This window comes from Mirounga leonina, unplaced genomic scaffold, assembly GCF_011800145.1.
Source record: "Mirounga leonina isolate KUSES-001 unplaced genomic scaffold, KU_Mleo_1.0 Mir_201, whole genome shotgun sequence".
NCBI lineage: Eukaryota > Metazoa > Chordata > Mammalia > Carnivora > Phocidae > Mirounga > Mirounga leonina.
The window spans coordinates 10793804-10816285 of NW_023270504.1; the positions used below are offsets into that span (position 1 = coordinate 10793804).

A 22482-nucleotide genomic window follows, 5' to 3' on the forward strand; every position below is an offset into this window, starting at 1 on the left:
TAGAGAAAATGAAAGAGAAAAGAAAAGAAAGGAATTAACATTTTCTGCTGCCTCCTCAGGTACCAAGCGTTATCTACTCCTTCACAAGATGTGTTATTTTGTTTAATTCTTCCATCAACCTGACATTCATTTTGCAGTTGATGGGAATGGAAACCCAATGAGATTGTTATAATTTGGCAAATATCACACTTCCCAAGAAATAGAAACCCAGACCCATCTGCATTCAATGCCTAAATCCTATCTATTTCACTATGCCCTTTTGTAAGTAAACTGACAGTGAATAACTTTCATGGACCATTTATTATGCAAGACTGTATTAACTCATTTATTTATCTAGTGAATGTTATTTCCATTTAACCAATAAGATAATTGAGATTTTAAAAGGTAAAACAACATGTACAATTTATAGAGCTGGTAAGTGGCAAAGTTACGGTTTTAATTCAGACTTTTCCAACTCCAAAATGCCAGCTTTTTCTGAAGATTGTGACTGTGGACCAAATCTAAGGAGGAGACGAAGAACAGATCCCAGGCAAGGCTATGAAGCTGGAAGAGGCAGAGAGGAAAGGGGATCCCATGTTATGATGAGAAATAAAGAAGAAAGGAGTTTCTATAATGAGGGGATTGTCAGTGAGGTCATTCTGCAAGTCATGGCAAGTGTCCCTTGGATTTGGCGATTTAAAAGAGCAAGGGCAGCAGAAGCAAAATTGTAACAGAAATGGAAGAGTGAGGAAGGAACAGGAGAGTATGATAAGAATCTTCGAAGGTTAAGAGAGACAGTTGGAAAGAGAAGACAACACAAAGTTGAAAGAGAAACTTTATTTGCTCATCTCAGGTGGAGAAACTTAAGTACTTACAAATTGAAGTGGTAGAGATGGTGAGGAAGTTCAGATCTGGATGACATAAATGTGAAAGAGCATGACCAATGGAGACGTATAGAAATCTAGAGCATGAGTTGAGGGGATTTGCCTTGAATCAAAGTAGGGGCACCATTTTCACTGAAACAGGAGGAGACAATGGGCAGAAATGGAGACAGATTTGAAACTAGCATGGGGTAGGAGTTGGGGTGGGGGCGGGGCAGAAAGGTGAGAGCTCAGCCTTATCGGTCTTTCCAAAATCGGAGTTGAAGCCATTTGGCAGGAGAGAGGGAATCAGCAAGATTGGTAATTTAGTGACTGTGATGAGAACAAAATGGAAAGAACCAGCACACAATCCTGTTATGATTCAACTCTGTAATATATAAATGGCCTTAAAATTTAACACAGCAGATACAAATGTTAGATTTCATAGAGCATTTTAACTAAAATTCAAGAGTCTCTAAAAGCAAGAAGGTTTATTTTAAAGTGGACGCCTATTTCCACCTGCATAGGAACACACACCTCAAACTGGAAATAGACATTATGAAACATATGTCTGTCAGTTATTCACCCCCATATAATTTGCATCCCTTTTGAATCTATATTAATCATTTTTCCTGCACAACGTTATCTTGGCAGCACCTAAAAACATAAAGAATTCATACTTTTATTCAACGCCATGTGCCAAACCACTTCAAAATGTATTTGTGCTCTGGAGGAGCTAAATAGACTGCGAAAATGCATGATGCCAAGTTGTACGTAAACAGGGGTTAGAGCATAGGAAAATCAGGCTGATCCTGTTAAGATCTTTTACTAAATGAACATATCCTGAGACCATCACTGCCCTATAAGAGCCGTATTTCTTTCTAGAGTAGTAGTGTACATGAACAGAATCAGTTCAAGAATAATATAATATAATATAATAATATAATATAATATATATAATATAATTATATATATATATATATTATATATATTATATATATTATATATATATTAAGAAGGTTGTTCAGGAGAACCAAGACAGGATGCTGAGGATAATAGAAGGTTAAAAACAGCCATAATTTAAAGTAAGCATTAACCCTAAAGGCTTGACCTAGGTCTAAATAGTTTTTCGTGATTCATATTGTATTCGTAATGAGCAAGGATGTTTTGTTCTTTGAATACGTTCCAATGAATTTAGCTCTGAAAAGCAAAACCTGTAGTCGCTCTCAAGGCTCCTCTTGCTGTCTCCTGCACTGGGACTTATCTTTCTGCTTCAAGGAGATCAGAGGATGATGTCTAGCCTGTGCATATCGGAGGGGTGGGGGTGGAGTAGGGAAAGCACGGATCATTTTGAAACCCTCCGGCACTGAAGCACTGTACTGATCTGACACCAGCTTCTTCAATAGAAATGTTTAAGCAGCAAGAAAATATTCTATGTTTTTTGGCAATCAACAGATCAGATAGAAGAGTCTAGCAATACGGCGAGGATGTGTAATCTGACATGATTAGACAAGGCTCTTTAGTACCAGAACATTCATAATTGAGACAAAGAAAGAGTATTAATAACACTTTCCTAACACGGCAGTTAGCCATTTTATATTTCCTTTCTTTAATCTTAGTGTTTTTCAACAAATCATGGGATTTAATAGCGTGTTTTGGCAGATTAGAGGATTTATGGCCCAGATGTTTTTTGTTCTAAAAATGGATTAGGGTGTAAAGTTTGCTGGAATCCATGGAACATGTTGAGGCAAGCCGGTCATTTTATGTGTGATTAGTGCCTGCCTTCTGTCTCACAGTCCCTCCATCTGTCACAATTCACCAATGGATCTGGTTAGATTTAGCCTCATGTCACAAACAAGTCCCTTTTCTGGGCAATTTCATATTATAGATTCAGTTTATGCCATTTTATGCCCTACTTAAAAGATAGGGAGAGTGAAAGATGATATATTAGCTTTCCTTTCAATATTTACAAAACAGTCTTTTCCCATCAGTATTCTACCCTAAAGTCATGCAGACGATCATAATAATGTGCATCAAATAAATAAGTGACCAGTGTTAAAATTAAGTTAAAAAAAATTAGTGTTGCTCCTTACACCTGTTATTCTTTAAAAGAAATATTTTGACAGTTTTTTTTTTTTTTACTTTGGATTGTGGAGCTGTAGAAGCAAGTTGGTCATTTGACCATCTTATTAAGAGTGTGAATTAAGTGTGACTGTGGCTTTCAGTAGCCACAGTTTCTTATCATACAATTCACAGGTGCTTGGTTCCATTCTGTGCTTGAAATTTGGCCCCTGAACTCTTACAAGTTTGTATCCATAGCAAATCACTGCCACCTGTAGTTTACTTCACCATCGGTGGAATTGGGGGGGAGGGGAGGATGACGATCTTCTTTTACTTAATTAATAATGATTTATTCTTTCTGTATATAACAACCCTAATAGTGCTATATGCAAACTCTAAACTGACCTTTCCAATAGGATGAGAGTGTCAATAATTAGAGCAATAATCATCAATACCTCTATCCGATGGTAACATTCAAATGAGCCTTACATAAAAAATAATCAAAGATAGGTTTTATTTTTGCACTACAAAATATTCAGATAACTGAAAAAATATATATTTTAAGCTTCTTTCCAAGCATATGGGAACAACTATATTTGCCTTAAATATTAAGTTTGCATTACAGATGCTTGGCACCACGTTCACATATGACTGTATGAATCAGGCATTATTGATTACTCATTCATTCATTCATTTTAGACTCATGAAATTGAGAAAGTGCTATATGCCAGCCACTAGCCATTACCCACCCCCCCAAAAAAGACATGAATTTTATGGTTAAAGGTTAACCTATCCATGCATTTTTACCAAACATAGTCTTTGTCCTCTCACATCTTCAGGTTATTTAAATGACCATGATGCTGTCACCAAGGCAATCCAAGAGGCTCGGCAGATGAAGGAGCAGCTTCGGCGGGAGCAGCAGGTGCTTGACGGGAAGGTGGCTGTTGTGAATAGTCTGGGTCTCAATAACTGTCGGACAGAAAAGGTTAGTTCATAAAATAACTGACTTTCCAAAAATGCTTAAATTGCCTAAATGCTTTTTTTCCCCTTTGTTTTCTCTCTTCTCACCACCTCAGAATGAGGGTTCTCCCTCCCTTTTCCCCTCTCTGTCAAGAGTACAGAAATCTTGATGCCCATCCTAATCAAAACCATCTGGAAATGAGATGAGTTATAATTCTCTTCTATCCATCTCCAAACCTTATTGACATTAATATCCCCCTTCCTGCCATCAGTTTGCATTAAAGTGGAATGGCATTTGAAATATCTGAGTCTGAGTGAAAGTTTTGCTTTACAGAGATGCTTAACTTGTATTGGGGGATGAGCTGGATTTGAAAATGCTGAATCTTCTTTAATCAGCATAAGCTTGGATGATACCCATGCTCATAGCCTAAGTAACTAGGATCCTGAGCCTGTCATAATATGTTTTCAGTGCAAAGCGCTGTCAAGTTTTAGATGACTGCACAATTGGAAATTTTGACTTTATTATAAAACAAAATATGCTTTTTAAAACTTGGACATTATTATTATACCTAAGCCCAGTGAAACTGCTGAATTTATTTGAGATGTAATAATTTCAAACTCTTTTGTTGAAGCTACATTGTATTTTACTCAGAAAAATAGTATGTTGTTGCAGAATGCTTGGAGTGATGTACTTATCTTGGTCATATTTGATATTTTTGAATTGAAATTTTAACATGTTACTGGGTCTTGTTTTCACAATCCTGTCGCTAAAGAGATACAGTAAATCAGAGGGAAAAAATGATCAGCTACTTAGCAATAACTTGAAAGTTAACTATCATGGGAAGTTCACGAGACAAACAGCAGTGTCCAGAATGAGCAGATCGCTAATTGGATAGCTTTCTGGTTTCCCAGGTTTTATATGGAATTTAATGTGCAGTCCCTAAGAAGCTTACAATCTGCATAGTGGAGGTGAAATCTATGTGTGATCCCCTCACAACTGTACTTTTCCTCTGGTCCAAACATGGGTCGAAAAGATGGAGAAATGACTCCAATTCCGCTCTGTTTCTGGAGGGGAGAGCAGAGTGTGGTTAGGGAGGCATCCCTGGCAGGCACGCAGCACAGGAAGAGCGATACTGGTGCAGCGAGGAGGGCACAAAATTTTTCTAGCTAAGCACCAGAAGGGAAGGGGAAAAGCAAAGTGACAGCTTTAAGAAGGAATGATAGCAAGCATAAAGGAATTTATATTCAAATATTTAAACATTCTTGAAAGGATGCTTGAACAGAAATTCCTTTTCTCTGCTCCCCATGTAGAAATGAGTTTAACACTCAGCCAGATGCTAATGCAAAGTGACTCAAGCTATTCCTCGCAAGCATGGCTAAATTGCCATTATTTGTTAAGCGCATTGAATTCAGCTGTGGATACAGCAGTTGGTTGCATTCAGCAAGCATCTGTACCCTTTTTTTTTTTTTAATCCTCCAAAGCAGAGACAACTCTACCTATCTCCCCCCTCTCCTCCCCTGTGCTGGCTGGGAATTGTCAAGTGACAACCGACCAAATCCTTTTGGACAGGAAGCCTTCATCCTGAGTTCTATATACTTGCAAAACAGGCCTTGTGGTTGGATCAGGGAGCCCATTAAAAGCACTTTGATGGTATGGAAATTCATCTTCATGAAGCTCCTAGGCCCCTAAACAGCATGCTGTTTAGCTGTGGTTACAGATCACTCATTCAGATCGGAGGGCAATAATTGTGCTGACGGCTTGTAAGGCAATGGAAGTACATAAAATAATCCTGGGCCCTCCACCATGGCACTGCGAGTTAATCTTCTCTAATACAGATCAGCTGTTGTTCTAACACATGACTTTATGCCGGCTCCAGTGACTCCACTCGGCCTTTTGATTAAGTACCAGGAGTGGTGCCGTCTGCATTCACTTTACACCATAGTTGTCCATCGTGAGGGGACTTTATTTCCACGTCTCGTTCCTTCTCCACAATCAGACTTTATGTTATTTCTCTGATTAGCACCTTCTCTATCTGTGTTGCAGGAGGGAGCGTTGCCTCTTGTTGAACACCACTGCCTTCAATTTCCCCTTCTCCTTTCTAGCATTATAACTTTTCAGAAATCTATTTTTGGAGTCATACCTGCCGAAGCCTGTTGGCCAATTAAGATGTCTCCATTCTCAAGAAGGCTGTCATCCCCAAATCTCTTCACCATGCCCTTTCGATGCAGTTGAGTTACATCATCAACTACAGTCTTATATTTTTGTGAAAATCTTAAAATATGGAATGAAACAGTTCCATTATTGTAATAATATGGCAGACTTCTGTAAGGTGTAAGTAAATCTTTTCAGCAGAAGGATCTGAATGACACCTTGATACCTGACAATGAAAGTGTGATTTTTGAAGCTCTCTGAGAAGCAGGTGTTAACTGTGGTTGCCTTTTCCTGTTGAACTAGCTTGGGTGCCATTTCTATAATATTAATGATTGATCTATGTGCAACTCATGGGTATGAGATAATGTCAAATTTATGTCCTTTAATGAACACCTGCTATGTATGAGGGGCAGGGCAGTATTGTGTACTTGAGATACTCTATTGAACAAGAAAATATGTCCCCTGCCTTTATAAAGTATAATTTAAATCAAATTATTATTTCGATTGTTAATCATGGCATCTTTAAGTGTGTGAGCCTACTTGTAGGAAGTGAATAAAGGCCCCACCCATTTTGCTTAGCCTATCAGATCATTTCTATACCTGAGTTGACAAAGGTGGCTGCTTTTTCTTTTTTTTTTTTTTTTAAAGATTTTATTTATTTATTTAACAGAGAGAGACAGAGCGAGAGAGGGAACACAAGCAGGGGGAGAGGGAGAGGGAGAAGCAGGGTTCCCTGCAGAGCAAGGAGCCCGATGCAGGGCTCGAACCCAGGACCCTGGGATCATGACCTGAGCCGAAGGCAGACGCTTAACGACTGAGCCACCCAGGCGCCCCGGTGGCTGCTTATTCTTCCACATAAAGTGACAGCATTATGTCTATTGTGTTGTTTTTCTCCTAATACCTACCTTTTTAATAGATTTTTATAATTGCCCAACTTTACCCATGGCCAGAGCATAGATAGATCAGTAGTTGGTTTGAAATTTTGCTTCGGTTTGAAAAAGACATAAACAGAATATATGATAAGTTTTTTGCACTCTATCATATCATTTGAATACCAAAAGAAGGGCATTTCTCTCACTAAAACAATACTCCCAACTTCCTAAACCCAGAAAGTATGTGAGGTGTAAGGAGTGGGGGGGGGTGCGGGGGACGCATGGATTTAAAAAAAAAAAGAAACAGAAAGAATCTGGGAGAAAGGAAAGGGGAAAAGAGGAGAAATCCAGCCTGGTGCTTCCCACCGGTCTGAGAGGTGATAGCACGACCCGAGATCCCTACGTTGGAATCCTGCTGTGGAGATCTGTTTTCTTCAGTACACAAACCTCATACATAGTATTTTCTCCACATTTCAAATGACCAACTTGGTTGTCCCAAGCAGAAAGTCTTAATTCTGAAAAGCTGTAATTGGTAGTAAAAACAATTAGAGGTGTGAAGATAGGGACAAATGTTTTCTAGTAATATGCACCAAAACACATAATGAAAGTCATTTTTACTAAAACACATTTTAATTGAAGACTTCTAAAAGATTTCTCCTTTTTTACTTTTCTTGGAAGTGCTTCAACATACCCAAAAACTGTATATGTCAGGTTTCTTGGAAACTCTGGGACACAGTGTTATTTATAATTGTCATTTCAGGTTAATTATAGCCTGATTGCATATTCGGATAATGTTATCTTTTATCACATAGCTCTTCACAGATTAGTGTTATGGATGGAATAAAAGAAAAATCTTCTCAGGTAGGGAGAATCAGAAAGACCCTCATACACTTAGTTTGTCAAAACCACCCACTTTGCTTCATTAATACCCAAGTGGCACCGTCTTGACCGTATGACCAACTGCATACTCAGGTTCTGACCTTGTGTGTGAAGGTAGCCATAATTAATAGGAAATCATACAGAGCTCAGTTTTTGTCCTGATACTACCAGGCAGTACTAATATAATAGAGACCCGGGGCGCCTGGGTGGCTCAGTCGTTAAGCATCTGCCTTCGGCTCAGGTCATGATCCCAGGGTCCTGGGATCGAGCCCCGCATCGGGCTCCCTGCTCGGCAGGAAGCCTGCTTCTCCCTCTCCCACTCCCCCTGCTTGTGTTCCCTCTCTAGCTGTCTCTCTCTCTCTCTGTCAAATAAATAAAATAAAATCTTATAATAGAGACCCAATGCACCTGACTGCAATGTGGCATAGGAAGAAGTTTCCTTGCTTCTTTCCCTCATTCCCAATGGAGTTATCCTTAAGGGAATGATGCTTATGCTGTAGTATTTGTTAGACATGTGTATCATTACATGGGTCAGGAAGTCTACACACAGTAGCTTCAACAGATAATGATTAATTTTTAGCACGTAATGAAGTTCTGTAGGAGGCAGTTGGTGGCATTAGTTTATCAGCTCAGCGATATCAGGGTTAAAATCTCCAGGATTCTCTTAGCTTTCCCCTTAGGGTCATAAAATGTTGCCATACCTAGAGCTATGCCACGAAGACAGGCCAGCCCGGGAAGGAGAAGCAGTTTTCTCTTTGCCCTTTTCAGTCCTCTTTCACACAGAGATGTGTTTCATTCCTTCTTCATTCACATGGGGGTGTTTCTTACGTTATTCACATAGAGATGTTTCACTGCACCCCTCAAGCAGACTTCCATAAACATCTCATTTGGGTAGAAATGGGTTGAACGCGCACCTTTAAGACAATTACTGGCCAAAAGCAAGAGAAGCTGCCTTAAGTTGATCATGAATTACATTTGGGGACTGAATTAGAGACCTTAGCTTATCCTCCTGGAGATCAAGGGATAGCTTAAGATCAAAGAGTATTTTGGCAGAGAAGAAAAGGACCAGCATGGCTATCAAATAGGAAAAGGCCATTGTAAGCCACAAAACTCTCAGATATTTTCTTCGTGAAAACTTCATGAAAGCATGAAAATATTTTCTTCATGAAACTGGTTTGTTTTGGTTGTGTTAGATTTGTTGTCATCTATCTAACCACTTTCGTTCTTGGCATTATTATGTGTTCAGGGCCTTATACCTTGTCTGTGGTTCTTAAAGAAGTAAAGCGCACATAAATACGCACAGACACACACACACACACACACACACCCAATTAGATTAAACCAATTAAACACATAGATTAAACCAATGAAAGTGTGTTCTCTCACATGTTTCTACATGTTAAAGCCGACTTCTGTACTACTTTCATATATAAGACAGATGTCACTCACAAAAATATACATGCAGATGCGTGCGTCTGTTTTTTACCATAGAGAATTCACCCACCAAGCAAACACTAATTGCCTACAGTGTACCTGAAATCTAAATCTCTACACATGCTATGAATTCCTCTATTACTGCAAGTAAGAATACCTGGCAAAATGCCTTACTTTTCCTTCTGAGGTTCAGTGAAAATTCATTGCAAATTTCCATAGAATAAGGGGGAAATTTAGAGAATCAGAGGTATATTTTAAACTGTAATTTATTCAACAATGATAGCAGTCTCTCTTTTCACTTGTCAGTCATACTCCTAAGAAAGCCTTACCACCTACTATACAGACTCATTTGTAAACATAGGTTAATTTTTATCACTCTGCTGCTTGGACACTCTTCCGTTACAACCTCCTCTTTTTCAGCTATTGTCAACCTCTTTCTTTCCCTTTAACAGAGTGCCAAACATGAAATGACAGTGACCAATGTTGACTTAATGTGGATGTTTAATAATGAAAAAAAGTGTGTCAGTCCCAGCATTAGTTACAAATGGCAGTAAGTGTATCGGATGGCAGCCCTGTAATAATTTTACATCCATCATTCTTTCCTGATGCTTCGCTGGCCATCTGATGGATGGGGCCAGCAGTGTTAACTCTTCAGAAACTGACACAGTGTATCTAGTTCAGCATTATCTAACACATGCTCCTTCCCTCCCATAAGGACAAGGCATGTGAGGAATTGTGAATTACAGGTTTTGCTTTGAAAAAGTGAATATGAAGGGATTCATGCCTCTGCATTCAGGGGAAGACACTACAATTAATTAATGATTTATGGATGGCTTTTGTAGATCTTGCCTTTAGCCAAAATGAATTCTAGAAGTCAAATTAGAGCTAGATATTTCAGTGGTTAGAGGAAAAAATTCATGAAGGAGGAAGGCGTGTTAGGTAAATCCTTCCAGAGGAAGTGAGATAGATCCCTTGCCTCACCATGACAAAGCAGGAGCTTTTGGGGTGGGGGTGGGGGGGATGGCGTGGTTGTGTGTGAGCACTCGTGTGTGATTTTTAAAAAACCCCCAAACTTTTAAGACTGCTGGTTGGAATTTGTCTAGGAAAAATTACAGTGACGCAAATTATGAATATTTTTCTTTATAAAAGTGAGTATGTATTATTTTTTAATCTCTACATTTACATATTAATTATTCCATGACTTTAAAAGACACACACAAATCTGACGTTGAATGCTTGCCTTTTTATTATTGGAGTCTCTCTACTCTGAAAATTTATATAAAATGGATAGGGAACTGCTTTCTAGGCAACTAATTATTAGGAAATCTAGACCAGCTTTTTATGTGCAAGTTGGCATTTGATCCTTAGGTTTTCTTCTCTTTTGTTTTTCATTCATAAAACCTTCTTAATTCTGAGTGTCTTAGCTAGGGAACACTTCTTATGGGACAGGAAGGCAGAGGAAAACCCCTTAGTGAATATTATCAGCACAGAGCAGCCAGTTTTTAAAGACCATGACAAAAAGGCAAATAGGTATTATGTCATCATCCATCCATCACTCTAGATGTCAGCCTTTCAATAATTCCAATCGACATTCTCGACAGGCTGGTGCAAGTTAAAGGGGCTGTTTGTTTCTAGAAATTGAGTATGGGCTGTCTATAGCCTTTTGTTCCAGATGGTTTTCTTCTGTGTCTTTTCATTTCTTTCTTTTTCTTTCTTTTCTTTTTGGGGGTATTTAATTGAAATACATGCCGAGTTTGCAGACTGCAAAGATCAGAGCTGTTTTCGTCCAGCAGTGGTAACTATGCATTAAACATTTTGATTTGTTTGAGCTTGAAGTTTAGTCCTTTTTTGCCATTTGCTTCATGGAGTTTGTGTATATTTACAGCCTCTGCATTTAATGGCCACATGCCTTATTTTCACAGATGGCCAGTGGAAGACTTTTTCTTTCTCTTAGTATAGCCCGCTTTCAGTTTTGCTACATTTGTCACAGTGCCACTACTTCAGCTAGCAAGTGCCCACGCTTGGTGGGGAGCAATTATGGTGTGAGTTTTTAAGGAGCTTTTTAAAGGTTTTTTTTTCCAGTAAACTTTTTATGGTTTAATTTTCAAGCCTAGAAAAGCTGTGCATGTTTTCAAACAGAGAGTCTTGTGTTCTTTACATCATTCTGGTAGAGGGGTTAGTGCAGGATGGTCCAATAAAATGAGACACACAGGGCATGCCAAATTGGGCTTTCGGATAGACACCCACAGGCCTCTCTGATGATTGAAATTGTCTATTCATTTAAAGACACAAGGAGATGCTCACAATAGTATTCCTGAGAAAAGCAAGTTTGAAAACACCACGTAGAGAATGATCCAGATATTTTTAAAGTATGGTCCTCTGTTGCGTAGATAAAACACTAGAAGAATAAGATGCTATAGTGATGCCAAGGTGTTAGGGTTGTAACTTGGTACACAGGGGCCCACATTTCTGACTTTTCTAAATTTCCTATAAGTAAAGTAAGAATCACTTTTGTTTTTGGACCAGAAGTGTTCTCTTTAAAAACCTGATGTACTAAGAATGGTCTTTCCTTCTCTCCTCCCTTGCTCCTATCCTCATCCCCAAGATCGAATAGCTGCCTTCAAGACAATTAAACAGTAAAGCACTGAAATAATTAGAGACATTTGTTTTTCAATTACCCTCTTATGTTTACTAGATGTGTTGCATTCTCTATTGTCATTTATTGCAAACTACTTTACCAATATGGATTAAAAATTATGAGGAAACTATTGTGAATTGTGCATGCATTTCAAAGGATCTCATTGAATCTCCACAAGCCTATCGCTTCTCCTTTTTTTACAAATGAGAAAGACTTGCTTATGGGTCATAGGAATAATAATGGCTATTGCTGTTTATTTTGTGCTTTATCCTTTTCAAAGTGATTTCGCATCAGGTTGCAACCTTGTACTGTAATATGAGCAGAACAGCATTCTATCTTTGTTTTAAAAATAAAAATGAGATTTGAGAAGTTTTTAGGAATTCCAGTGGGAGATCAGTTTTTAAGCCAAGGTCTTGTGGCTTGGAGTTCAGTCTCTCTTCTAAAGGACCGTGCTGAAGAAGTTCGAGAAAGTACTCAGTGCCTGATGATTAGCTTGTGCTCCAGTATTGGTCATGTATATTAGTTAGTACAGTCTTGAGGCTTTATTACAGAAATCTCATTTAAGCAATCCCCATCTCCATAATATGTACATCGTTCTTCCCATTCTTTGTTTTTCCTGTGTCTGTTCCCTTCCTAAGTCTCTCTTCCTTCACCGCGCACCACCAGCCTCTTCACTAAAGGATGAGCTAGGAAAACAAAAGGAACACACTCCATCTTATTTGTTTTGCTTCTCGTAAGCAGTGCTGATAAAACATGTAAAGTTTTAGCTGTTGATTAAATTGAGATTCTAAATATCTGTTCTAATCTGTATTTTTCTCTCCCTTCCCTTAAAACAACCATGGATAATTGAAAAGTGAACTATCACTCTGATGTGCCCGTTTCTATTTGTCAGACCCAGCATTTCTGAACCAAGCCATGACTCTTTAAAACAGTCCAATTATATTTATTTAACTGAGGTGACTGCTGGCTACTGAGGCTACATTCATAAGAAAGCTAACAGTTTTATAGCTTTTATTCCATGAAAAGGAAAAATTAAAGAGAAAAATTCTATACATTTCTGCAGCTCAATAACTGGGTTACCCATTGTTTATAGAACAATTATCGTCAGACAATGTTCAAGTTTTGTGTTTACATCTATGTAGCCCTCCCACCTACCGGACATCCTGCCTTGGTGGTGAATTCTATTGTTTTTCTTTGTTGGCCTCCTGTTTTTCTCACGTTAACCCTTTTGATTTAACTTAGTGCACACAGTATCTCTATCTGCCCTGCTTTGAAATATAACAAGGTCTTTTTTTAGACTTTGGTAGAATGCTGACCACATACACAAACATTTGAAAACTCAGGTCTTAGTTTTTTCTTCCCCTGCCTTCCCGTTTCCACATGTACACAGCATAAGCAAAGGCCAGTGTTTTGCCTTGACGGTGTTCATGTGTGCCTTCTTTGTGACTGATTTGTTTTCTACAGATTCCTTTGAGTGGCTTTTTTGTGCATGAATCTCCCAGGCCTCAGTGACTTCTTCCTGTCCCTGGCAGTGGTTTTCTGTTTTAAGGACTAAATTAGTACTGTTGAATTTGAGCATATAACTGTGTTTTTCACAAAGTACCTGAATCTGTGAATCTGATTGTTTCCGTGAATTTGGCAGTCTCTTCACAAAATATAACCCTATGTTTTTTCTTCATAATTTGAAATCTCTCCCTTGACTTTAAGAAAATGATGGCAGATTTTTGATGACTGGCAGAATTCTCAATTATAAGTGGAGGGCCCTTAAGGTTTGAAACTTAAAAACTTTTGAGAGAACTGTCATTTATGATAGAGAAAATATGTATAGCTTTATATATTGGTCACAATTTTTTAGTTTTGTTTTAGGGAGTGTCCAGTAAAGTAGGACATAGAATTGCAGGTTTGAACGACAATGAAAAGGGCCTTGAATTTCCTATTCAGTATTTTTAATATGTCAGACATAGGTAGTCCTATGTCTAATACTCAAAAATTTCCAAAAAGGGGAAATTTTTTACATCTTGAGGCAGCTCATTTAATGGACAGACACCTCTGACTATTAGACAATTCTTTGTGGTTCATTATATTTCACCTGATAACTTAAAGCCATCGGTCAGTGTTGTATCTCTTGACTGTATAGAGCCAAATTCTATCGCTTTTCACAAATAAGAGGGCTCGATTCTTTTTTGTTTAAATAAGTTAATTCTTAAGATATTTAAAGACAGGTATTTTGTACCTGCTTTTCCCATCCCATTCAACTTTCTTTTTCAGGGCCCAATGCATCTTCTCCATCATGACAATAAGGATATTGATAGGAACATAATCCAAAGCTGAGTTAAGCCCAAAACATTATGACCATTGAGCATCCCTGGTCTGCATTCCAGTTCCTGTAGAAAAATAAACTAAGGTCATTATAATATTGTTTTTGTTAATGAATCCATACTGGCTTTTTGTTGTCACTACATCCTCTATTACATGCTCTTAGCCGATGTTTGTAACCATCAGCTCTGTCTTTTCTGGAACATACATTAAGTGCTCAGATCATTGTTCCTCAAATTTCTCTCTTCTTTCATAAGTCAGAATTAATTGTCATTAACTTTCTAATATTTCTCCTACTTTAAATCAGTTCTTTAAAAATCAGAGGAATTCATCAATTTTATCTACAAGTCATGCTACTATCTTGGATAATTATTCATCTGGATTAAGACTTGAATTCATAGAAACTGTGTTTCCTTCAAAACCATTCCGTCTATCTTCAACTTTACAATACTTTTTAAGAAAACTTGATCTGCCAGTACATTTCAATTTGACCAGATTGCCTGATGAAACTAAGTTTCTAAGAAATTTAGATGAAATTATACTTCAGGAAACATTCATGAAGGTGGCTACCAAATTTCATGGAAGGAAATTAGACTGTGAACAAAATTATGTGTTCTAATTCATGATTTTCTCCACTAGGAGAATCTCTGGATATTGAAAAAGAAAACATCAAGATTAAATAAGGATAATTTTGTAGATGAGTAGATCAGAAGCCATTTATGGACCTTTCCAACTCCTTAGTTTCCATATCTCTATGACTGATCCTCTGATGGAAATATTCCTGAAGGATACCAGATTTCAGGGTACTGATGTGTCTGGAAATATCCCACTGGGTACATTCACATTTGACCAGAGTAAAATTAGTGAATTATTTCTTCAACTTACGTTTTTGTTAGTCTTGGAGGGAAGTGTGTGTGTGTGTGCCTGTGTGTGAGCAGAGAGAGAGAGAATGTATTTGTATATATTTTATATACAGTTTACAAGAAAGCCTTTTCTCCCATTTGTGCTGTTAGATTATGTGGGTGGATGATTATTTTTTAGAAAATGGCGTTCTCAATAAGCAAGGGTGGAACCGAGAGGTTGAGGGGGTGGACATATGCATTATTTCTTTGTATTTTACTTAAGCTGATGAGAAAAATCTCCAAATGATAAATCATTATGACATTATAAATAATCTTTCATCTTCTTTGGTGGTCTGTGAGGTTCACATAATTGGAGGGTTAAAAACCTTTTTTGTTTCATTCTTCCTCCCATGTCATTAGTATAGAAGTAGACCATAAAAAAAAAAGTGCAGCCAGAAGGGGTTTAACTGTTACTGAGTCAACATTTGACAGTCACACTCTATTCTGTCATTTCATGCATGTGCTTTTTATGAGTTTTATAGCTTTGTGAGCTTTATTTCAGGGATGTCCATTATGATAGCTGATCCACAGCCCATCTCTCTTTGTGTATGTGTGTCTGCTGGGGAGCAAAGCTCATCACTTATACGAATCCCAATTTCAAGGAGTAACAGAGGAACCATTTAGTCATGCATTGTTTAATTTAGGATTAGGTAACTAAGGAAATATCTACCTCCTCTAAAACAGAGTTTTTGTGTGTTTTTTGTTTTGTTTTGTTTTTGACTGCTCTATGGAATAAAACAGGATATTCGTTTGAGCCTCTGTAAACAGTGAATTTTTAGTTATTTTCTGTATAAATTGAAGTAATGGAATAGGAGAAGTTTTCAATTTGTTCATCATGTCTGAACATCAAATAGAAAATAAAAAAGATTAAATACATTATTTTAGATGATAGACAAGATAAATGAAAAAAATCTCAACAATTTTTAGAGTTGTTAGCAAAATTCTCCTTTTGAATGCATATTTGTCCACTGCTTTAGCCATAGAAAATAAAAGGTCATAACCATGGCAAGTTACTTAATACTGTTATTGAACTAACTATTCCTGTAATTCATGTATGTTAGGAAGAATCTTTATTTTTTCAATTTCCTTCATTGACTTCTTTCCCTAATATTAAAAGCACAGATATTTTAATTTTTTAAGCTGATGAGAATCTATCATTATATTTAAACCCCATTTTACAAATTAGGATTCTGGGACTCAGAGAGGAGAATTGATTTGTTTAAAGTAACATAGCTAATATACACAGCAGAGTTTGGTTAAGAAGAAATGTTTTGGATCCCCAAACCCATTATTTTCTATATGGGTCATTTTCTATATTTTCAAATATGTCCTCTTCCCATTAATCCCTATGGTCTTTTGCCATTCAGAATGTACAGATCTTTACTGACTACTTCTAATCAACTCATTGCTTACATCTCTAGATATTTCTTGGCTTTCCTTGTTGATTCCCACCATAGCCTGGTGTCATGCACAAACAATACATGTGTTGTTTTCTACTAAGCAAGTCAATTGAATGAGCCCCAGAGCCCAAGACCAGCTGCTAAATTGACTAAGTGAATATTAGCACGGTAATAATACTTCTTTAAATGCTGGGTTTAGAATCATTTATTTGACCCCCCAAAAACTACATGATCTAAAACTTTATTTTCTTCTGTAGATGAGATACAGTTCATTTGGATTCTTGCTCAAGTCAACATAGGATCAGAAGATTTTTCAAGTAAAAATAGACTTTACCTAATGTTGCCCCTTGATCTCAGTAAACCTACAGTATTGTATAAGATTTGATTAGCCAGGTAGGAATCATCTTTCCAAAGGAAATCTTATTGTTATCCAATTGCTAATTTGTATTCAAGAGAGAAAGCATACAGGTCATCTTGTTTGATCCTTATTTATAAATTCTCAAGACTCTTTCATTTTGACTACTTTGTAGTAATTAATATGCTTGTACCCTCTACTCTGAGATTACTTAGAGCATTTCAGAATGTTAGCAAGTATTTCTTTAAATGTGTTTATTTTTCTTTAATTTTTGCTTTATTTCTTTTTTTTTTTTAAAGATTTTATTTATTTATTTGAGAGAGAGAATGAGAGAGAGAGCATGAGAGGGGGGAGGGTCAGAGGGAGAAGCAGACTCCCTGCTGAGCAGGGAGCCCGATGCGGGACTCGATCCAGGGACTCCAGGATCATGACCTGAGCCGAAGGCAGTCGCTTAACCAACTGAGCCACCCAGGCGCCCAATTTTTGCTTTATTTCTGATAGAAAAAAGGTAGATGAGAGAAAACCAGTGAATCTTGTCAGTTTCAGACCAACATTTCAATAGTACTGAAGGGCAGTAAAGTAAAAGCGCTGTACTGGATTTTTATTCAAGAACACTGATCTTAAAGTGGGGGCATGAGGTGTTCTTTTTCTGTACAAATTCTTGACTAATGTGTTTTTTATTAAAGCCAGATGGGACTAAGAGTCTAAACTTTGGTAAAAATTATCACTTGTGCCCATCAGCATTTTTTTCTGCTTCCCCAAACTCAATTTCTTGTTTCCCATTTCAGCATCTTCCCATTTACCCCCTTTCTACCTGATATCAAACTGCCCTTATTTTATTTCAGCTACCTCTGTTAATTAGTTAATTAAGAGAGGGAAAGAGTGGGGGGAGGGGTAGAGAAAGAGGGAGAGAGACAATCTCAAGCAGGCTCCACACCCAGCACGGAGCCCTATGCAGGGCTCAATCTCACAACCCTGAGATCATGACCTAAGCCAAAATCAAGAGTCAGACACTTAATCCACTGAACCACCCAGGCAACCTCAGCTGCCTCTATTTAGAAAAGATTAATTTAATTATAGGAACTTTGGGAATCAAAATATTACCTTATTGAGCTATGTTGGCATGTTTGAAAAGAGGCTTTTAGAAAGGGAAAGATTTAATCCAAGGAACAGAATCTTAAATGGTTGAATTTTAGACATGGTAGTGCATAGATGGACTTTCTGGGGACAGGGACAGCCAGGGATGCTGGAATTGGAAGGAGTAGGATCAGAGGGATCTTCTCAAGGTACCAGCATTTGTGCTTTATAACATATGGCTGATTCTTTCTCCTCCTATATACCTATAGATTGAATTTAAACTTTTGAGAACTATTCTTAAATTCAACTCATTCTTCTGATGTTTCAGTATATTATCTGGACAACTATCCACATAAAGATTTATATATACTCCCTACATAAGAACGAAATATATGGGACACCTGGATGGATCCTGGGTGGCTCAGTCGGTTAAGCATCTGCTTTCAGCTCAGGTCATGATTCGGTATCCTGGGATCGAGCCCCACATCGGGTTCCCTGCTCAGTGGGAGACTGCTTCTCTCTCTGCGCCTCCCCCTGCTCGTGTTCTCTCCAGCTCTCTCTCTCTCTGAGATAAATAAGTAGAATCTTAAAATTTAAAAAAAAAGTACTAAAAATAAACTTTTATTTACTATAGGATCAATTTTCATGTGAAATTCTATGGTAATTATTTGCCATGGAACCATTGTGTTTTAATATACCATATATTTACTATAGAACCACTTAGGTTTTAGTATAGCCCCCTTACCTCAATTCTTTTAAGTCTTCTGAATTTATTGTCTGCAAGGGTTTTTAAAATGTGCCAATGTTACCATTTTGATTTACATGCTGTTGTAAGGTGTTTTAATTAAAGGCACACCACACATTCTCTAATTCCTCCAGTCACATCTCATTTCCCTGTTCACATGTCTGAGAATCAGCTATGCAAAAAGTCACAAAAACAGTGCAGCTCACCCTGTTGACTTCCACTATCTCGCATGGACATGTTCTTGGGAAGTATTATACATTCCATTTTGGGTAACTAATTAAATAATTTTATTATGTTGTATACTTTAGGGGTAGATGATTAGAGTTCACTTACTGTAAAAACTGATGGTTAGTTTCCTGCCCATCATTTGCTAATTTTAGCTCTTGGTAAGATGGCACAAGATTCATACAGCTGAACTCACCTTAGAAGTCACTCAACATTTCGTCCTTTTTCTACTCCAATTGCTTTCATTTTGCTTCTTCTTCTTCTTAAAAGACTTTGCTTCAGAATGGAAAACTCTTTCTAAAACATGTAGCATTTATTGCCCTATCCACCATTAAATCAAAACCTGAGAGGCAATCCATGCCTAGTACATTCCCCAAAGATAGTACAGTAAAGTCTTCATTGACTGGAGATGATCAAATCATGTTGATGGACTATGTGTGTGTGTGTGTGTGTGTGTGTTTAATGTAACTGTCTTCTATTTTAACAGCTACATTTACTATAAAGAGAGTCTGTTAAGCTGGTGTCCTTGGTGCTCCTGTTCTTAGCTGAATATATACAACAGACTCTCAGCAAAAGAAATCCAGAGCATATAAAGCAGCAGAAAATACCAATTTCACACAAACTAATTGGATCATTTTCTACATTTTTAAATATATAATTTATTTCAACTTAGTACTATATTATCCTATAGAACTCGAGTTGTTATCAACTATTTTGTTTCCAATTTCCCTGCTATGTTTTATACTAATGGACAATTAAATATTTTTTCTACTAAATCATGTAAAGAATATGATGAATAGGAGTTCCAAGGCCACTAAATTTAGAGAATTTTTTATCTAGTATGTACAATTGTAATACTGTCAGAGATTTTGTAGAGATAAAGTATATACTATATTAAGAATATCAATACCCTAATGGTTCTTGGTGGGAACATTAGTTGGACCCCTTTACATATAATACAATTATTTTAAGTAGTTAATTATTTTCTGTGAACATTTTATTATGTCAATAGCTATCCCACAGTATATGTGGTTCATTTGTACAGTTCATGATGGTGTTCCTCAGAAAATGAGGTAAATAATTATAAAGAAACCTGAGCAAATTTTATGAAATCCGATAGATGCTTTTCTTAAAACTGTTTTGGAACCAAGTCATCCTCAGAGCAGTGATGGAAAGTGCTAGAAAAAGTTGTAAACCTTCCATTGTATGCTTTTTCTTTTCATAAAATCACCCAATTACTTAATTGGAAGTAGTTTAATATCTCATGTGATTTAGATTGAGCGTTACATATTTTCCTTGAAAATAATTGTTTGTAATGCCACGTTCTCCATGAATTCAGATCATGCACTGCATGCTTTTAAATGACTTGATGTCTTTGCAGATCTAATTTTGGTGTATTTGTATCTCAAATAATTCGCCAACTCAATATTTTGGCTTAGCAATCCAAATCAAATTGTGGTCCAAGTAGCAGGCACTCACATCGAATGTACAGAGACTTGACAAGCAATTAGCAATGAATATTTAAACGTCTTCATTACCCTTGCATGAGGAATGCAGATGGCATTTAGGGAGATGGCAACCAGAGGGCACTACTGTGAATTATGTTTCTATCAGTTGGTCACCTGACTATTGGAAGACTTTCTCTGGGCCCCATGCCACTCCTATACTTCTACTGTCTGGCTAAAAATAAAGGCATTCCAAATGTTGTAAAACAGGTTGCTTTTATGAAATTTCTCTGCACATTTTATGATTTGGGAAGATTGTCTCCAAGGATCCCTGCATATACCCCTGAGGCATACCAAACCCAAATGCCAAGACTGTATAGGGGATTCTAAGAATCAGAGTTCCTTCAAAAACCCTGCTGATCATTTGCTGATCAATTACCTCAGCATAATGTGCTGAATGTGCAAAGGTGACTAAGTCAACGTTCTGTCCCTTCCAGAAGCTAATGTATTATATATGGCCCAAGAAAAAAATGTCTTTGAATAATTATAATTTCCAGATTGAGCTCTCATTATAAATTTCTTTTTTTAAGGAAAAAACAACACTGGAGAGTCTGACTCAGCAACTGGCAGTTAAACAGAATGAAGAAGGAAAATTTAGCCATGCCATGATGGATTTCAATATGAGTGGAGATTCTGATGGTTTGTGAAAATTGTTCATGTATATTCTGATAGTGTGCATACGTGTCTATTTAGTGCCAGTTAAAACTAATAAAAAGTCTATAAGACAGCCACCTTATACCTGGTCATTACAATAAGGGCTCACATGTACTGAGCAGTTCCCATGTGCCGAGCAATCTGCTGAGGTCTTTGCATAAATCATCTCATTAATTTCTAGCACAGCCTGTGAGATAAATACTATTACAAATGAAGTATTTGTAATATTTGGCCCTGGGAATTTTGAATCATTTTTCTCCAAGATAACAGGGCTGTGATTACCAGAGGCAGGTCTTGGATTCAAGATGGCATGATTCTGAAGCAAATACTCCCAGTCACTGCCAGACTTCTCTCTCACTTCCCTATTTCTTGTACCCAAAGCAAACTATTCGGAAACTTGGTCTACAAGCTCATTTTCAAGTTTTCATTTGTCAAACTTTGACCAGAATACAAGGCTAAGCGGACATTTTCAGGAGACACACATATATATGTGTGTGTGCGTGCATGTATATTTGCACTTTGGAACCCTTCGCTCTTATACTGTCTACCATTCAGTCAAGTGTCCTCCCTCCCCTTTATAACCCAACTAGAACACCAGCTGCATAACCTCATGCTTTCTTCGCGTGCCTCAAGACTTCTGTTGTCTGTATCATCTCTGAACATTCTAAACATCCCCAATGACAACTAATTAAATTGACACTAATTTTAATAGCACAGCAAAGAGAGAAAAAGAAGAAAGTGCTATTCCTCTTACCTTGAGCTGCAGCTGGGAACCTCCCTCCTGTGTCAAGTGCCATATATGCATTTCGAGAGCACTGTCCTCAAATTTGTTACTATGGGAGAGAAAGTCCCCTGCATATAGAAAAGACTGCCCCAGAGCAAACCATTAGAAAGCATACTTTAGGACCGAGGAGATGGCCTTGAGTTCCCCAAAATACATAGTTGTCTACTCTGTGCTTTGGGCCAGTTCTACTTTTAGGTGCAGTTCTACACTAGCCAAGAGACTAGCCAAACTTGAGCATGTAGCCAGGTAATTTTATCGGAACTGAATTTTATTCAGTTGGATATCCAACCAAAGTCAGTGTTTTCCTGGCCTTTGGGATCTAAACACTTCCTTCTCTTTTCTACATCACTTAGCTAAGATAAATGTGGTCTAAGTACATATAAAGAGCTTGTTTAGCTTTGATGAAGTTGCATAATGTTCATTTTATTGCTTATGTTGCTGTAAGGTGTAAGAACAAGAAAAAGCAGATGTGCAAATGATCATTTGCTGGTTACAAACCCATTTCAGAAAGATGTTGCCATATATTAGCACTCATTTTTGTCAATAAAAAGACAATTACTGGTAATAACACATTTCATAAATTTTAAGTTGTATTAGCATGATAAAATATACCCATAGTAATCAGCATTAAAACATCAAAACTTTGTTGCTGTTATTTGTTAAATTCAGTCATGCTTGTATGCA

General features: G+C 37.4%; 1 protein-coding gene across 5 annotated transcripts in view; it reads left to right on the forward strand.

Annotated features, from left to right (window-relative positions):
- Positions 1-22482, forward strand: part of SOX5 (SRY-box transcription factor 5) — a 1007739-nt gene that overhangs the window by 975593 nt on the left and 9664 nt on the right. For all 5 annotated transcript variants that reach the window (XM_035028072.1, XM_035028070.1, XM_035028073.1 and 2 more), the window contains 2 exons: positions 3740-3885; positions 20891-20999. In XM_035028072.1, the coding sequence (XP_034883963.1) occupies positions 3740-3885; positions 20891-20999 (255 nt within the window). The remainder of the gene's footprint in view (positions 1-3739; positions 3886-20890; positions 21000-22482) is intronic.